This window comes from Macrobrachium rosenbergii, unplaced genomic scaffold (assembly GCF_040412425.1).
Source record: "Macrobrachium rosenbergii isolate ZJJX-2024 unplaced genomic scaffold, ASM4041242v1 13875, whole genome shotgun sequence".
In the NCBI taxonomy this organism is placed as follows: domain Eukaryota; kingdom Metazoa; phylum Arthropoda; class Malacostraca; order Decapoda; family Palaemonidae; genus Macrobrachium; species Macrobrachium rosenbergii.
In genome coordinates this window covers 3,626,643-3,644,121 of record NW_027100719.1, presented here as the reverse complement: position 1 = coordinate 3,644,121, position 17,479 = coordinate 3,626,643, and the positions used below count along the sequence as shown (strand labels likewise).

General features: G+C 41.0%; 1 protein-coding gene across 1 annotated transcript; it reads left to right on the top strand.

The window, feature by feature from the left end:
* The first annotated feature begins 9,923 nt into the window (after positions 1-9,923).
* Positions 9,924-10,595, top strand: LOC136837881 (uncharacterized). The gene has a single exon (XM_067102767.1). It carries the CDS (start codon positions 9,924-9,926, stop codon positions 10,593-10,595), a length of 672 nt encoding a protein of 223 aa, XP_066958868.1.
* Positions 10,596-17,479: the final 6,884 nt, after the last annotated feature.

Genomic DNA, 17,479 nt, shown 5'->3' with positions numbered 1-17,479 from the left:
TAAAGAACAACTAATTCTTCAAGATCTTCAAAGTTTTAACTTTAGCAGCCTCCAACCATCTGTTTAAAACATCTTCTCACTTTGTAAAGGCATAATCCAAGAAAGTTATCTTGTCATCCTTTTCAAAGATCTGAATCTTTCATTATAATATTCAGGGTCATCTGGTAAACTTGTAGCACATTGTGTTTAAGTACCTTGTACTCTTTACACTGATCAGCTGATAAGGCTAAATAGGCACTTCTTCCTTTACCAATGAGAACACTCTGACAACAAGACTGACCATTTATCCTCTGGCCATCCCATACCTGCAGCCACTTTTTCAAAGTGATCAAAAAACTCATCTGGAGCTTCTTCTGTAAATTTTGGAATTAACTTCTGCACTCTTACTACATCAAATACAGGGTCTGAATCACCTTGAGTAGGGTTAGAAGGTGTTACAGGATGTGTGCTGAAGAACCTTTCCATCTCTCTTCTTGTGTCTTGCTATTTCTCTTTCTTCTTTGCTATTTTTCTTAACTTCTTCAGATGTCTTCTTCTCTTTCTTTTTCTTTCTCGTTTTTCTCTGTCTTCTTTTTCTCTTTCAGCCTGAATTTCTCTCTTTCAGCCTGCATGAATCTCTTTCAGTATATGCAGTTTTCAGCTTAATCAAATTTGTTTCTGCTTCTAGAGGTCTAAGCTCTGCTTCTGCATCACTTTTCTCTTTCTTTTGCCCATGTTTATCTGTAAGTTCTGCCTCAGCTGTGTTCAACAGGGCTTGGCTTTTCAAAGCTCCTCATCTATTTACCAGAGTCCATCAATGCTTGGATGACTCAATGTATTTTATTTGTACCTTTACCATGTTGGCAGATTTTAGACCACCATATGCTACTGCTATCTTGTCCACTGTGCTTTAGTCAGAGTGATTTCAGATAACTCTTGGATGGATTTTGCTAAAAACTCTTGAACATGAAAGGGAGCCATCTCTCTCAGTTACCCAACTAATAATTCAATATTACAACAATTCAACACCATAAATTGCAAAAAAACAATTATATGGTCACTCTCCTATAAAATAAAATAACTATATGGTCACTCTCCTAACAAAATATCCCTAACACCACCCAGTATACACCAGAGTGATATTTGTGATCTGTTTTCCCAGTGTCTTGGGTTCTTTAAATCAAACCTGATATGTCCAGTGTCTTGTTCTTCAAATCAAACCCATTTATATATGGTGAAATGGTCCAGTCTAGTGCACCATTTATATATGGTGACCCCGGAGTGTCCAGTGTCTGTTCTTTAAATCAAACCTGGTATCTAAGTGCTTGATATTTGATTACCAAACTTACCATTTATTCAACAATTATAGTTACCTCACAAAAGCCAGACACCTGAACCCTCATCACACATAAAGACGACTGATTTCTCTAAAGGCAACAGTGATCCCTTATAAAACTTATCAATCATGAAAGAAAGCAGATAAAGTTCGTTAAACAGGTGTGAGGTAAAATCTAAGGGCATCACTCCATTAACATTATAAAGTTCAAGCATTTCATTTATTTCATTTCCCTGGTTCGAGCTCACTTCAATTACTTGAAGGAAAACATCTCACTTACCACTCTATCTCTAATTCAAATCAAAATTACTGGTAGGTCAATGAATGAAACTCTGATATAATATTTTAAATACAAAAATTTATTTCTAAATTCAAAGATTATACATGACATTTAACAGTCTCAGGGAAATTTATTATTATTTGAAAAATTGATTAAATCTGAATTAATCATCAGTCAAAATTAAATCAGAAATTAATTTATTAATTCATCAAAAATTATTCAAGAAAGATTTAAATTGTTAAATAACAAAACTTGATTGAAAGGAAATATACTGTAAGTAAATTAATTCCCACGTGTTAAACAAAATAAGGCAAATAAATCAATCATATAAAAATGTGGATACAAAAGACACAGAAATATACTCTGCAAAAGATTAAATATCAAAAAATGTAAAGCAAAAATTAAGGCAATAGCAAATACATCACATATATGTATAAAAGAAAAATTCTTCAAAAGATAAAGCATAAAACATATAACACGAAAAAATATAAAAAAAAGTGAAAAGGTATCTTTACATATAACCACTCTAAATATTTTTCTTAGTGCACTAGAAACCCACAATACATATGTTTACAATACCTTGGTACCAAATGCTTCGTGTTTTAACCAGGCGCCGTTACACACACTTAATAAAATACACTGTTCAGATAACTCAGACACATTTACTAAGGAATTAAACAGTTAAAGGATATGAGTGACCATCGTCTATCAAAATATCAATTACATTAAAACAGGACATTCGTAAAATCCCGAGAGCGAGAAGAGAGAGAGAGAGAGAGAGAGAGAGACGCGGAGCGAAAAAACGCAGCTCCTTTCCACAACGCTTTTTGGTCTCTGAGTGTCGACTCCTCTGTATGCAGGGTCTATCTACGTGGAAAGAACAGGTCCTAACCATGTTTTATTTTTTTTAAAATGATAATTCCCATAAGTGGAATTACAGTTAAATAATATTTAATTGATAGTTTCAGAACAAGTTTTGAATAATTGAATAAAAAGTCGCTTCTAATAACATTCCTGAACACAGTGCAACTTTTGTAATGGAATCTTCCAGTCTCAATCTTTTGAGCGCCCACCCATAAGTCCCTTCTTATAAACCATTTGATATCTAATTCTTTTTACTGTACTAAACAAACGCGTATCTAAACAAAAATCATACAGTAAACAACAACACACAAATACAGCGTCTCAGGGAGATTACTGCGTTTAATCATTTTACTTACGCTAATTCTTTTACGGTATATGCATATCTGAAACAAAATCATACAGTATACAACAACACACAAATACACACGGGGAGATTACTGTATTATGAAAACCACAGCATAAGACTCCTCCCCCAAGAAGATTGGTTATCCCGGGGTTGAATCCCACGATTCACAACGGGATAAGTAATCAGCAACCATGTTGTTCTTACCCGAGATATGCTGTACCTTAATATTATAGGGTTGCAAGCACAGAGACCATCGAGTGAGTCTCTGGTTGTGATTCTTGATCCGCTGTAAAAACGTGAGCGGATTGTGATCAGACAGCACTAAAATCTCTTCATTCCTAGGTCTGTTCACATACACTTCAAACTTTTTCAGTGCTGTGATTAAGGCTAGAATTTCTTTTTCTATCGTGGAATACACTTTCTGATGCCTTTTCAGTTTCGAAGACATGAAACATACGGGATGCAAAAGTTCACTTTCATCTTCTTGAATGCAGTAATCTCCCCGTGTGTATGTGTGAATTGTTGTATAACTGGAGTAAAGCAAGACCTTTAGTCCCGTGCAATGACACAGTTGAAAGGAATATCATCGAATCTTGTTTTATTAAGTCAAATAATGAAAGTGTTCTAAATTTAAGTCTTGGTTTATTTAAACTTGATGCTTTAATAATTAAAAAAGTTGTTGATAATTATAAGCAAAATTTATTTTTATACATGTTTCTGCAATTTGAATGTGTAAGAATCCGTTTGCCTTATGATTAAGTATATATTTGGATTAGTTTGTGACCACGTGATCCCGGATTTGCAGTGGATTAACCTTTTCTGTTTAACCCCTGGCAATTAACCATCTGGTATTCAAGGTTATACATGTTTTTGGATTTTGTAAGCCTAAACTTTAGCATTTCTTTTTGTGTGGTCTTAGGTTCAGTTTGTGACAGCTTGATCCCGGATTATCCTGGATTAACTTTCTGTTTATTACCCTTTGACAACTGACCATCTGGTATTCTTGTTCTTTTTGCTTACTTTGTAACCTTCTTTATATTTGTTCTCATTCGTGGCCCGACGATGCGTCAATAAACGTGAAAGCGCTTGGTACTGAACTTCTGCCTGTCTTTTTTCCTGTGGGATTCACTAATACACCGAAGTCAGGTGTATCTACTGAGATTTTTAATCATATAATATATATATATATATATATATATATATATATATATATATATATATATATGATATATACAGGGTGTTTCAATTAGAACCCCCTCTCTACAGCATAAACTAAAATTGATATGGACAAAAACAAAAGTAATTCAGAACAGGTATTTATTTAAGTTTCTCTCTGAGTATTTAATATTTTGTGTGGCCTCCATCTGCCTGTACCACAGCCTGCATTCTTGAGGGCTATGATTTCAGCAAATTGCAAAAAGCTGATACTCAAACTCCATTTCCTGACACTTGGGTCACCTCTCTTCGCAGGTCGTCGAGGCTTGGTATACCATCATAGTTCACTGGCGCTTCAACACGATCCTTTAAGATACTACCAATGTTTTCACACATATTAAGGCAGGGAGCTACCTGGAAATTCACTTGACAAGAAGAAATAGATACCACTGTTTCGAAGCAGCTCCTGTGTCTGAAGAGCCTTGAAACATGGTGCCTTTTCATGCAAAAATGTGACTTCTTCAACAGATGACGCATTTTCAGGATCTTTGAGGAAAGGAAATACTCCACCAGTAAGCACAGTTTCTCTGAAGTATTCACCATTCCATGACTGTCCTTTTTCTTTGATGATCAACATTAACCCAAACATTCAGGAAATTTCACAACTTGACGATCGCACACGTCATCGCTGATATCATCCAACTTTGCAGCCTAAATGATGTCATTTTTTATGATTTGGCTTCCTGAATGTGTAAATGAAGAATTCATCTGATGTGGCAACATGGAGAAAGTCAGCTTCATCCCAATCTTTAAGAAATGAACCACAAAACCATGCACGATCTTCTCTCTGTTGCTGATAACATGAAATGGATTGATACCAAATTTTTTCAACTCACGATACACATTATAACTTCTCTTCTTTCCCCTTTTTGTTTCTAGTTCAAGCGCCAATTTACGTAAAGACTTTCTTGGTCTACCCACTGCATCAGCTATGATGGCTTTTGACTCCTGAAAAAGGACTTCAGGCCTTCCAAGTTTCTCATTCTTTTCGCAATGACAGTCATATGGATTTTTGTTCCAGTTTCTTTTAACAAAGGATTCATCTCTTTTAATGTATTTAGCAATCCAGGAACGTGAAATGAAGGATGCGCCAGTCCTGGCCTCTCTGAAGGTTATAGATTCGGTGAATCCATCTGATTTCCTAGTCGTTAGCCATGGCTGTATCTAACTTCGCCAGTCAGTCTGAAAATACAAGAAATTTAAAATGAAAAACAGCTTAATAAAAACTTTAAATAATGTACTTGGAGATAGGCTATAGCAGAAAACTTCATAACTTCCGTTTGTTCTGTGGAGGGTTTTCAGCTATAGCCTATCTGAACAAGTACATTATTTTAGGTTTTATTCAAGCTGTTTTCATTTTACTTTATATATATATATAAGAATATGGCATATAACATATATATATATATTTATATATATATATATATATATATATATATATATATATATATATATATATATATATATATATATATATATATATATGTATATATATATATATATATATTATATATTGCAATACCCATATATCATTATATTATACAAATAGCAAGTGAACCAATGAATATATAGCTCATCAAATTTATACTGTAGCTTCAAAAGTATAAGAACACTAGAGAGATTCATGTAGTAGTAATAATGATAATAATGTTGAGGCAATCTTTGATGCTTCATCAGCTGGGAGGTGTAGTGGTGTCCTACAGAGCCACAGATTTTGGGATCTTATAGCCTGTGACTTTTATACACCTGTGTTAAGCTCTTACCTCTGAAAGCCCTCCTCCAAGTCCATATATTTAATATTTAAACGGCCAACAATAAGTGGAGCGGCTTGTATGACGTAGATGCGCAGAAGGCTGGCGCACAGTCTAACTTGTAAAGCCATGTTGTACAGTCTCTGCTGACCATGTTGTTTGTAAAGTCCTCGCTAAACAAGTTTTCTTTGATGACGGCCCATTTTCTTTGTACCTACGATTCGTCACGCTGGACGGGGCCAGGTCGCGTAAAATTCAATTGTTTAAACTGTGTATGCAATTATTTATCTGTTCATCAACTGTGTACTGTGTATTTCTCCTTTCGCAGGCATCGAGATTATACTCAACTTTAATTCTGTGTATTGTTACATTGTATGTTGTACTCATTCGCCGTATTTATTTATTAATTGTTATCGACCTCAGGTCACCCTTGCTTCCATTGTCTTCCACGGCCCGACGCCAGTCAGCCGCTATATAAACCGCCTGGACCTTGAATAAAGCAGCAGTAACTTTTACCTGCTCTTTTCTTTTGCATCTCTTATAGTGGTGACCCCTGAAGTGGTGCCCGAAGCCATTAGCGGACCCATTGTGACTCAGTCTTGGCTTCAGGAGCTTACTCGCCCTTAGCGGACTAATCTGGCGCTGAACCAGCGTTTGGGCGGCTGACTCTCGTCGGCAAAATCACCAGTGTCATTAGCGGACTCACACGGTGTGCTCCTAAGTGCGTTTTGATGCGAGTACCTTACTCCATATAAGAGGGCAAAGAGTGAGTATGGATGCGGACATCCCCTCCCTCGTTCAATTAACCGCTGACCTCGCGGATTCGGAAGTCTACCTCCCTCCCATATCACCCGCGCCCGTCCCCGCGCCGAGGCTCTCACGCTCCTCCACACCGCTGCCCATGCCCCACACCCTCCCCAGCCCAGTGGGCCAATCCAGGGCCACCCTGTCCATAAGGCTGCCACCGTTCACGCAGGGGAATCCGTCAGCGTGGCTCTACAGGGTCGAGAGCCACTTCAGGATTGCGGATCTTAACGACGAGGTGCTGCAGCCGGATAAAGTACTCAATGCCCTGCCGGAGGAGATCTGCAGTAAGCTCGTCCCGTGGGTGTCTGAAGCATGCCCCCTTACCTACCACCTCCTGAAGAAAACCCTCCTCCAGACATGTTCCCTGCCAGTTGCCGAGCGGGCCGCCCGCGCCCTCAACCTCGCCATCAACCCGCGGCAGGATCTGAGCGTCATGGAGTCATGGAACATGATCCGAAACCTCCTCACCATCCCAGACACTGACGGCAGTAAAAAGAAGCGTGAGATAAGCCTGTCGCAGGAGATCCTCCTCCGTCAGCTCCTCCCGGAGGTCCGCACACAAATCCCGGAGCCCTACACGATGCCCCTCGAAGACTTGATCATCTCAGCACAGCACTTGATGGACTCCGTAAAGGCAACAAAGCGGGTACCAGCGCCCACACTCCCAGTCAGCGCCATCCAGCAGGAGGTGGGTGCAGAGGAACAGGTCAACGCTGTCACCAGGAGGCGCCCAGCGCCTCCCAACAGGTGGAATTCCCCGGATCTTTGCCACTACCACAGGCAGTTCAGCAAAGATACCCGGAACTGCCTGCTGCCCTGTTCATTCGCCCGTTCAAAAAACGGGGGAGGCGGCGCCCAGCAGGACAGGCCGCCATGGCAGCAGAAGAACCCAGGGGCCCAGAACTGATAGGGTTCTACGTCCGCGACACTGTCTCCAGCAGGATGATGCTGGTCGACACGGGGGCCGTTAGATCAATCTTCTCGGCATCTAGAGAAGACCGCAAGTGGGAACCGGACCCGGCTGCCTCCCTGACGGCTGCCAACGGGTCCCCCATCCTCTCCTACGTAACCAGGCCCCTGTCGATCTCCATCTTTTGCTGGAGGTACCCCTGGGACTTCGTCGTCATGGACGTTAGGACCCCGCTCCTAGGTGCGGATTTCCTGGCGCACTTCGGGCTGGCAGTCGACGTCGGTTGGAAACGCCTTCTAGATACAGACTCCTGCCAGTCCCTCCCATTGGCAACGGGACCCAAGGCGCCCACCATCTGCTCTGCCGCCCCCCACCAGTACTCACAGCTGCTGACGGAGTTCCCTGACGTGTTCAGGCCCGAGCTTCGCCAAAAGTCCGGGGCCCCAGCCAAACATGGCATATATCACCACATGAAAACAAAGAGTCCCTCGGCACATGCGAAGTTCCGGAGGCTTCCCCCTTGACGCCTTCGGGAGGCCAAGGATGCATTCGCCAAGATGGAATGGATGGGAATCTGCAAGAAGGCCTCCAGCCCGTGGGTCTCCCCTCTCCACATGGAGCAGAAACTGGACGGTTCCTGGAGACCCTGCAGCGACTACAGGCGACTCAATCTGGCAACGGAACCTGACCATTATCCCCTGCCGAACATGCAGGACCTCACGGCCTCCTTCCACGGTTTACTAAGTTGGATCTCTTAAAATCCTATTTTCAGGTACCGGTCGCACCAAAGGATATACCAAAGACTGCCATCATCACGCCTTTCAGGTCCTATGTGTTCGCCTTCTCTACATTCGGCCTGAGGAACGCTGGGGCGACTTTCCAGCGGCTCATGGACAGCATCCTGGGGGACCTAAAGTTCTGTGTCTGCTATGTAGATGATATCCTTATATTTTCCAGGTCCCACAGGGAGCACCAGAAACACATCCGGGCAGTCCTGCAGCGCCTGCAGGAGAATGGCCTCGTCGTACATTTTGACAAATGCACCTTCGGCGTACAGAAGGCCGACTTCCTGGGCCACGAGGTATCCCCAGATGGCATCCGTCCGCTCACATCCAAAGTCGCAGCCTTCACCAGGTTCCCCATCCCCACCTCCGTCAAGGCCGTCCAAGAATTTCTTGGGATGGTGAACTACTACAGGAGATTTATCCCAGGATCGCACACACCACGGCCCCTTTGACGGAGATCCTGAAATGCTGACCAAAATCCTTGTTGTGGGGACCCAGCCAGCAGCAGGCCTTCTCCCTAACGAAGGCCGCCCTCGCCGAGGCAACCGCCTTGGCCCACCAGGATCCCAGCGCCCACCCCCACCTGACAATGGACACCAGCAACGTCGCCTGTGGTGCTGTCCTGGAACAGGTCATCAACGCGCCCCCAGCCCATTGCCTTCTTCAGCAAGAAGTTCAACCCCGCAGAAGCCAGCTACAGCACCTTCGACAGGGAACTCTGCGCCGTTTACCGTGCAGTCCGGCACTTCAAGTTCCTCCTGGAGGGCACGCCCTTCACAATCTATATGGACCACCAACTGCTGGTCCACGCCTTCACCAAGCAAGGGGACACGTGGTCCTCCAGGCAGGGACGGCATCTCTCGGCCATCGCCAAGTTCACCTGCTCCATCAAATACCTCCCCGGCAGGAAAAACCCTGTGGTGGACGCCCACTCCAGGGTCGAGCTGAATGCGGTGCAGCTGGGAATCAACTACGAAGACCTCGCCAGGGAGCAGGCCGCCGATCCAGAGACCCCAGTCTACCGCACCGCCATCACGTCCCTAAAGTGGAGGGACGTGCCCCTCGCCCCCAGGGGCCTAAATCTCCTCTGTAACGTCAGCACCGGTCAGCTACGCCCCCTAGTGACAGCCTCCCGCCGACGCCAGGTATTTGACATCATCCACGGCTTGTCACACCCCTCCGGCAGGAGGACGGCCAAGCTGCTGTCAGAGAAGTTCGTCTGGCACGGAGTGCAGAAGGACACGAGGACCTGGGCGAGACCGTGCCTGCATTGCCAAACCAGCAAGGTGGGGTGGCACACCGAATCCGGGTTAGGCGAGTTCCCGCAGCCAGGGCGGCGTTTCGGCCATGTGCACATTGACGTTGTTGGACCCCTTACCCCGTTGCGCAGGTCCAGATATCTCCTGACGTTGGTAGACCGCTCAACAAGGTGGCCCGAAGCCACGTCAATGCAAGAAGCCACCGCCAGCGCCTGCGCCGAGGACCTACTCTCCAGCTGGATCAGCCGCTTCGGTGTCCCTGACCTTCCTGTCCGAATGATGGTCCGCCCTAGCCCAGCTGCTGGGGACAGCTCATCACACCACCACGTCCTACAACCCAGCCACCGACGGCTTGGTCGAGCATTTCCACAGGTCCCTGAAGGCGTCCCTTATGGCCCGCTGTACCGCTGAGGACTGGAAGTACCAGCTGCCGTGGGTCCTCCTCGGGTTGAGAACCGCCCCCAGAGCCGACAGCGCCCCTTCCGCAGCCGAGAAAACCTACAGCGAGCCCCTTGTGGTCCCGGGTGAACTAGTGACAGAGGATCACCACAACCCATCAGTCCAGAGGCTTCGCAAAATCGTCGGCAAGTTCGCCCCCCACAAGAGAACATATACCGACAGGTCGGCCACCTTCACGCCGCCCGGGCTGGCCTCCACTACCCACGTCTTTGTCAGAGATGACGCCGTCCACCCGCCACTGACCAGGCCCTACAAGGGGCCCTTCCACGTGCTGGAGCGGAACAGCAAGGCATTCCTGCTTGCACTCCATGGGAGGAACGATTGGGTGTCAATCAACCAGGTCAAGCCCACCCTCCTGGAGGAGGACACAACCGTCAGCACACCGCAACCTCCGCCGGCGCAGCCACCGCCACAACCGGGCCTCGCAAGAAGCGGAAACGCGGCCGCCCCCGGAAAAGGCCGCCCACATCCACATTCAGCCACCCTCGCACACAGGACGTCCCTCCGTTGTCCTTGTGCAGCCAGGGCACCCTTCAACGCCCCAGCAGATACGCCAATTAATCAGACGTTACCTACGTCTTTTGAGGGGGGGGAGTATTTGTAAAGCCATGTTGTACAGTCTCTGCTGATCATGTTGTTTGTAAAGTCCTTGCTAAACAAGTTTTTTTTGATGACGGCCCATTTTCTTTGTACCTACGATTCGTCACGCTGGACGGGGCCAGGTCACGTAAAATTCAATTGTTTAAACTGTGTATACAATTATTTATCTGTTCATCAACTGTGTACCATGTATTTCTTCTTTCGCAGGCGTCAAGATTATACTCAACTTTAATTCTGTGTATTTATTTATTAATTGTTATCGACCTCAGATCACCCTTGCTTCCATTGTCTTCCGCGGCCCGATGCCAGTCAGCCGTTATATAAATCGTCTGGACCTTGAATAAAGCAGCAGTAACTTTTACCTGCTCGTTTCTTTTGCACCTCTTATAAACTAACCTCTTCTTACTGTACATCAACCTTGGTCCTCCCGAGCATAGGCGCTTGAAATAAGAGGACAAAAGTCTAGTAAATACCGAACCTTAAAATAAATATGCAGCTTCTAGAAGAAACCCCTCAGTAGCGGAGGTCTTTATTACAGGTGAAATCGCAGTGGCCTATCCTTCAGTTCTCTGAGTGCTTTGGTTCTATTCTAACGGATCTTTCACTTTACACTTTCACTTTCACATTCGCAATTGAATTCTGATCCCCCTTTCCCTTCCGAGAGCAACCAGAATCGCTGAGCAGCAGAACCAGTATGCAGTGAAAGTGCCTCGCAGTCGAACTTTTCAGTTCCAGAGGTCCTTTATTCCTCACACCGTTGGACTGTGGAACAGCCTCCCTGAGGATGTCGTGCAATTGGAAATTGAAAAGTTTAAGCGAAGATGCAATGCATTACTACCCTAATACAATTCTCATTTTATTGTAATAATTTACTTACATTTTTTCTATTTATTTATTAATTTCCTAATCTATTTTTTCTTCGTTAATAACTGATCATCTTCTGTAATTCCCATTGCTCTCTGTTAACTCTTTCTAAAAAACACCATATTCTTTGGAAGCTTGAATTTTAAGTCAATGGCCCCTGTGGTGGGATTGTTTCATATGAATAGGGTTCATCTGAATAATAAGAATAATTATTTATATCTATTTTTGTACTGCCTTGTGTTATTGAATTCGAAACGTGGTTTTAGAGCAAAACATTTTACAGCAAATAAATCAGTCGATCAACATAGCATTGTGAGAAAACATAAATAGATTTGATTTGACTTATGGAATTTAGACAGTCAAACCAAGCACTAGGGCAGTTAAGACAGCAATAGAGGAGGTTGGAGTGGTTGGACAGTAGGGCAGAGATCTAAAAGTAAAGGAAATTCAAAGATCTAAAGGTGGAGCTGGGAGAGAACCCTACAGTTGTTAAGAATTAACAATCAAAGGCGTTAGACAGCAATCTAAAGAAAGGAAGCCGGAGTGGAGTAAAATAAAAGGGTATGAATTGGTTGCATCTAAGGGACGAATAGACACTGCAAATGCCTCTATCGACCAGCATCAGAAAACATAAACTGATAGATAAGTAAACAAATTTGGTAAAAGGAACAGCCCTAAAAAGCATTTCGAAAAGGGAGAGTCTCTGTCGAAATGCTTCTTTCACGACTCGTATACATCGGCGGCTCGGGATTCAAATTAACATTAACATAAAGGGTGGACCCTGTCCCTAGGGAGACTCGCATTTCAAGCCCTAACGAACGAGGGACGAGGAACAAGGAAGGAAGATAACAATGTTGGCCGAAGAAGTCACTTAGTCTCTTTTCTCTCTCTCTTCTCTCTCTCTCTCTCTCTCTCTCTCTCTCTCTCTCTCTCTCTCTCTCGCAGGCGATGAATGTTCGGAGAGGGACTGTGAAATGATGGAAAGTTCAGAATACATTACCCATCATGCATGTGGAGACAAACTACAGAATAATATATATATATATATATATATATATATATATATATATATATATATATATATATATATATATATATATATATATATATATATATATATATATATTATAGAACACATTAATTTATAAAAGGTGAAAGAAGGAAGAATTCTTGGCCTTAGCGGTTTACGTGTTAATGCAGCTACATCAGTGTCACGATAGCAATTTGTTCGAGTGTGTCACCTTAATTTGATTTGTTAGCGAATTATTATTACAATTATTATTATTATTATTATTATTATTATTATTATTATTATTATTATTATTGAGATATGCCCCTGTTCATCTGAACAAGCCTACACGGGCCACTGCCTTGAAATTGATGCTTCCAAAGAATATGGTGCTCGTTTGAAAGAAATTACAGAACGTAGGTACATAAATTCTCTCTCTTTCTCTCTCTCTCTCTCTCTCTCTCTCTCTCTCTCTCTCTCCTCCACACACACACACACACACGCCGGCCAAATTACCCCAAATGAAACCTAATTGATAGCCTAATGGCATAAAGTCATGAGCCATTTTTTTTTTCGCTCCCCAGAGAGCGGTTGGGATCGGAAACATTAATGAAATATGAATCACTGATTTCCATTTCGAAGTGTTAATTAAGGAAGAATAATTTACAGTCCGTTCCAATTTTCAGCTCCAAAACCCCGCGATTTCGGAGGTGAATCCATAATGAGGATATATCTTTTGTTTTTCACAAACTAATGAAACAAATAAGTACATCTGCCGGCGAGGCTGCAACCAAGGCAAAATGGAAGGCTCTCGAAGGAGGACTACGTTTTTAAAAATAATAATATTTCAGCATTTTAGTACCGAAACGTTTTTAAAAGTAATAATATGAAATGGTAATATCGAGACGTTTGCAAAGAGTATTTACTGGTACGTTGGTGTGGTGGCTACCGTCGTGTCACATGCTGCTCAGATGTCGCGGGTTCGCGCCTCCCTGCGCCTCCCCAGGGCGATGAAGAATCACTGGCTCTATATCATGATCAGTTACTGCTGCAGTGTGGGGTCTGCGGTGGGAGGTTGAAACCAACAATCTTTGGAAGCATGAATTTCAAGTCAATGGCCCCTTTGGTGTGCTTGTTCCGTGTGAATAAGTATCATCCACTGAAATAATAATAATAATAATAATAATAATAATAATAATAATAATAATAATAATAATAATAATAATAAAAATAATTCTGCAATGATAATATGCAAGAATTTTTAAAACAAGTATTCTGAAATGTTAATATCGAGACGTTTTCTGAAGAAATGTTCTGAAATGTTAATATCAAAACGATTCAAAAAATAATATTTAGAATTGTTAATATCGGAACGTTTTTTAAAATGACATTTAGGGATGTCATATCCAAACGTTTTTAAAAGTGATATTCTGAAATATAAATACAGAAACTTTTGAAAAGTAATATTTAAAAATTTTAATATCGAAACGGTCTTCAAAATAACGTTTAAAAACAGTTTTAAAACTAATAATCTGCAATGTTAATATCGAAACGTTTTCAAAAAATATTAAAAATTTTAATATCGGAACTTTTAAAAATTTGTTAATATGGAAAGGTTTATAATTCTTAGAAATGTTAATATCGAAAAGTTATTAAAAGTAATATTCTTAAATGTTAATATCGAAACTTTTTTAAAAGTAATACTTAGAAATGTTAATATCGAAACGTTTTTAAAAGTAATACTTAGAAATGTTAATATCGAAACGTTTTTAAAAGTAATACTTAGAAATGTTAATATCGAAACTTAAAAAATATCTAGAAACGTCAGTATTGAAACGTTTTTAAAAATAATATATAGAAAGTATAATATGAAAACATTTTTAAAAGTAACATTCTGAAATGCTAATATAGAAAAAATATATATAGAAAGTTTAATATCGAAACATTTTTAAAAGTAATATATTATGAAATGCTAATAGCAAAACGTTTTTAAAAATTATTTAGAAATGTTAATATCGAAATGTTTTTCAAGGTAATAGATATACAGAAAACGAAACCTTTTGGAAAATATTTAGAAGTGGTAATAAAGGAACATTTTTAGAAGTAAAATTTAGATGTATTGTTATCGAAACTTACAAAAAAAAAAAAAAGAATATTTGGAAATGTTAACATCGAAACGTTTCTAAAAATATTAAAAAATTTTAACATCGAAAACCACTCCCCCTTAGTTCTTCCTCTATGGAAACCTGACGTTTATCGAGAGGTCATTGTTTTTCCATTTTTCATGTACTGACGACCGTCCTAATGATCACTGATTATTGCCATTTACCATCTCGATAACCGTAAAGAAAATTATATGATAATCATAGCTGTTAGTTCAATGGGTAAGATCTTTCTGAGAGAGAGAGAGAGAGAGAGAGAGAGAGAGAGAGAGAGAGAGAGAGAGAGAGAGAGAGAGAGAGAGAGAGAGAGAAATCATGACAAAAACCTATAAAATCTGAGACAGACCTTAATGAGATAACTGCAAGGATAATTTCCCACTCTCTCTCTCTCTCTCTTTCTCTCTCTCTCTCTCTCTCTCTCCAGGGCAACCGTGAATTTTTAAACCAAAATTTCTATTTTTGTTCGGGGAAAACGGCAGACTCAATAAAGGTCTCGTGCTCTGGAAAGGTGAATAGAAACTACATTAAAGTCACGAAAATTTAAGAATTTGGAAAACTGTTTATTTTATTTTATTTTATTTATTTTTTTTTTTTGCTGGATTCGACAAACAAGAGAATCTGGACACATCCCCGAGTAAACACATTTTGTGGTAATAGCTGAAATGATTTAAGAACGAGGAAGGGAGGCTGGATGATCTACTGATTGACTGATCGACTGACTCTAAGGTGTCTGGCGTCACAATTAACCAGGAGGGGCGATGAAGGAATTCTGGGCACAACAGATGCTCTGTTGAAGAGCTACGAAAAGCCAATGAGGCGATGTCTTCGTTGCGATGACGACAAAACAGCCGGTTTCTTTCGTGAAGTAAGTGCGAAGACAAAGCATCAGATTTTGGGAACAAAGAATGAACGACATCCGGAGCAAACACGTGGTAGACTGAAAGAGGAAGTTTGACATCCACAAAAGGTATAAGGACGAAGAGGGAGCAGATATTTTCACAAAACCAAAGAGTAATAATTCATAAATATCTGATCACCTTTGATTACTTATTATCAATTCCTCAAGGAAGTTACGTCAAAATACGTGAATATGCGTTTCACACTTTTTAAACAAACTGAAAAACAGAAAACTGTTAAACCAAATAGAAATTTATTCATAACTGATAACCTTTGATTATTTATCATTAATTCCTCAAATAAGATATTTATTTAAAAATACGTGAATGTACGTTTTATTTTTTTAAACTGAATGAAAACCAGAAAACTATAAAACCAAATAGAAATTTATTCATATTTGATCACCTTTCATGACTTATCATCAACTCCTTCAGCACGTTATTTATGTACAAAAACGCGAATAGAAGTTTCATCCTTTTTGTTTTGAAAACTGAATGAGAAACAGAAAAACTGTTGCGTTTGTATGTCGCGTCAATGACCCTGACAGCTGTCACGCCAGATAACTGACAGTCAACTAATATTTACCTATAACGGCACAGCAAGCGTTCTGCCCAAAAAATAAAAAAAAAATTATTGAGATTTTAGTAAAAACAGATCTGGCGCTTTTACCCAAATTGTAAATTTATTAAGTGGTAATGCGATTAATTCATATATTTTATAATTTAACCCTCGAGCTAGCATGGACTATGCAATGACGTAGCTTGTTTGCCTTTCAGTCCACTTATTGCTTTCAAATGTATCAAAATTAATGTCTAAATTGACCTAGAATGAAATAATGATGAACAATCTCTCTCTCTCTCTCTTAATTTACTCAACGTAAAAGCGATAACTGAGCACGTTAAAAGATACTTCTCTCTCTCTCTTAAATTACTCAACGTAAAAGCGATAACTGAATACGTTAAAATATCTCTCTCTCTCTCTCTCTCTCTCTCTCTCTCTCTCTCTCTCTCTCTCTCTCTCTCTCTAACCCTTCTCCAACCCCCCCCCATTCTGTCTTTCCCCAACCCTTCCCCGCCTCTCTCTCTCTCTCTCTCTCTTCCCAATCCTTCCCTCCTCTCTGTCTCTTGCTCTCTCTCCCTCCTCTAACCCCCTCTCCTCTCTCTCTCTCTTTGTCGTTCCTAACACCACCCATCTCTCTCTCTTTCTCTCTCCCCAACCCTCCTCCCCTCTCTTTCTTTCTCGCTCTTTCTTTCTTTCTCTCTTTCTTTCCCATAGCACCCCTCCGTCTCTCTCTCTCTCTCTCTCTCTCTCTCTTTATGGTAAGATCATAGTGACAATTTTTTTATGAAATCCTCTGGCAATATCAAAAGATAAAAGAAAAATAACCAGAATTACAATAATGATAACGTTGACAGTTATCAGAATTATAATGGTACTGCACACTACACGATGCTTCTTTTGCAGAACGGTGTATTAATCGAGTTAGAATATATTATCAGTCCTTCTGCCGCTGCAGAACAAATAATATCATTGATCTCGGTAAAACCCCAGAATTAAATATTCATTCCTTTGTCTTCGTTGAAAAAGGTTCTTTGTTATTATTTAAAAAAATTTGGTCTTTACAAAACAATGATGAACTCTTGAATCGTGCGGCCGAGGTCGCGCTCTCTCAAGCTATGTTAATAAGAGTTTTGTTGCATCAAAAGTAATCATTTATGGAATATGTCAGTAACGTTAATTATGAACAGTAATCCATGTTTTGCTATTAACGTATATAAATCAAAAGTAAATAAATGCTTCATTTCCATAATCAGACGAACTGTGGTCAGTCTTGTTCTTGTTGTCATGCCTGAATCGATGTTCTTCTTTAAATCATTTTCACAAGATGGAAAATTATTTAGAGACTTTTCTTATTACCTTCTTAATTAAATCCAGGATGCTTTCTCATTATAAATT

Bases quoted from the DNA above. Each gene is read 5' to 3' on its own strand.
- LOC136837881 (XM_067102767.1), top strand. From the start codon at position 9,924: ATGGCCCGCTGTACCGCTGAGGACTGGAAGTACCAGCTGCCGTGGGTC.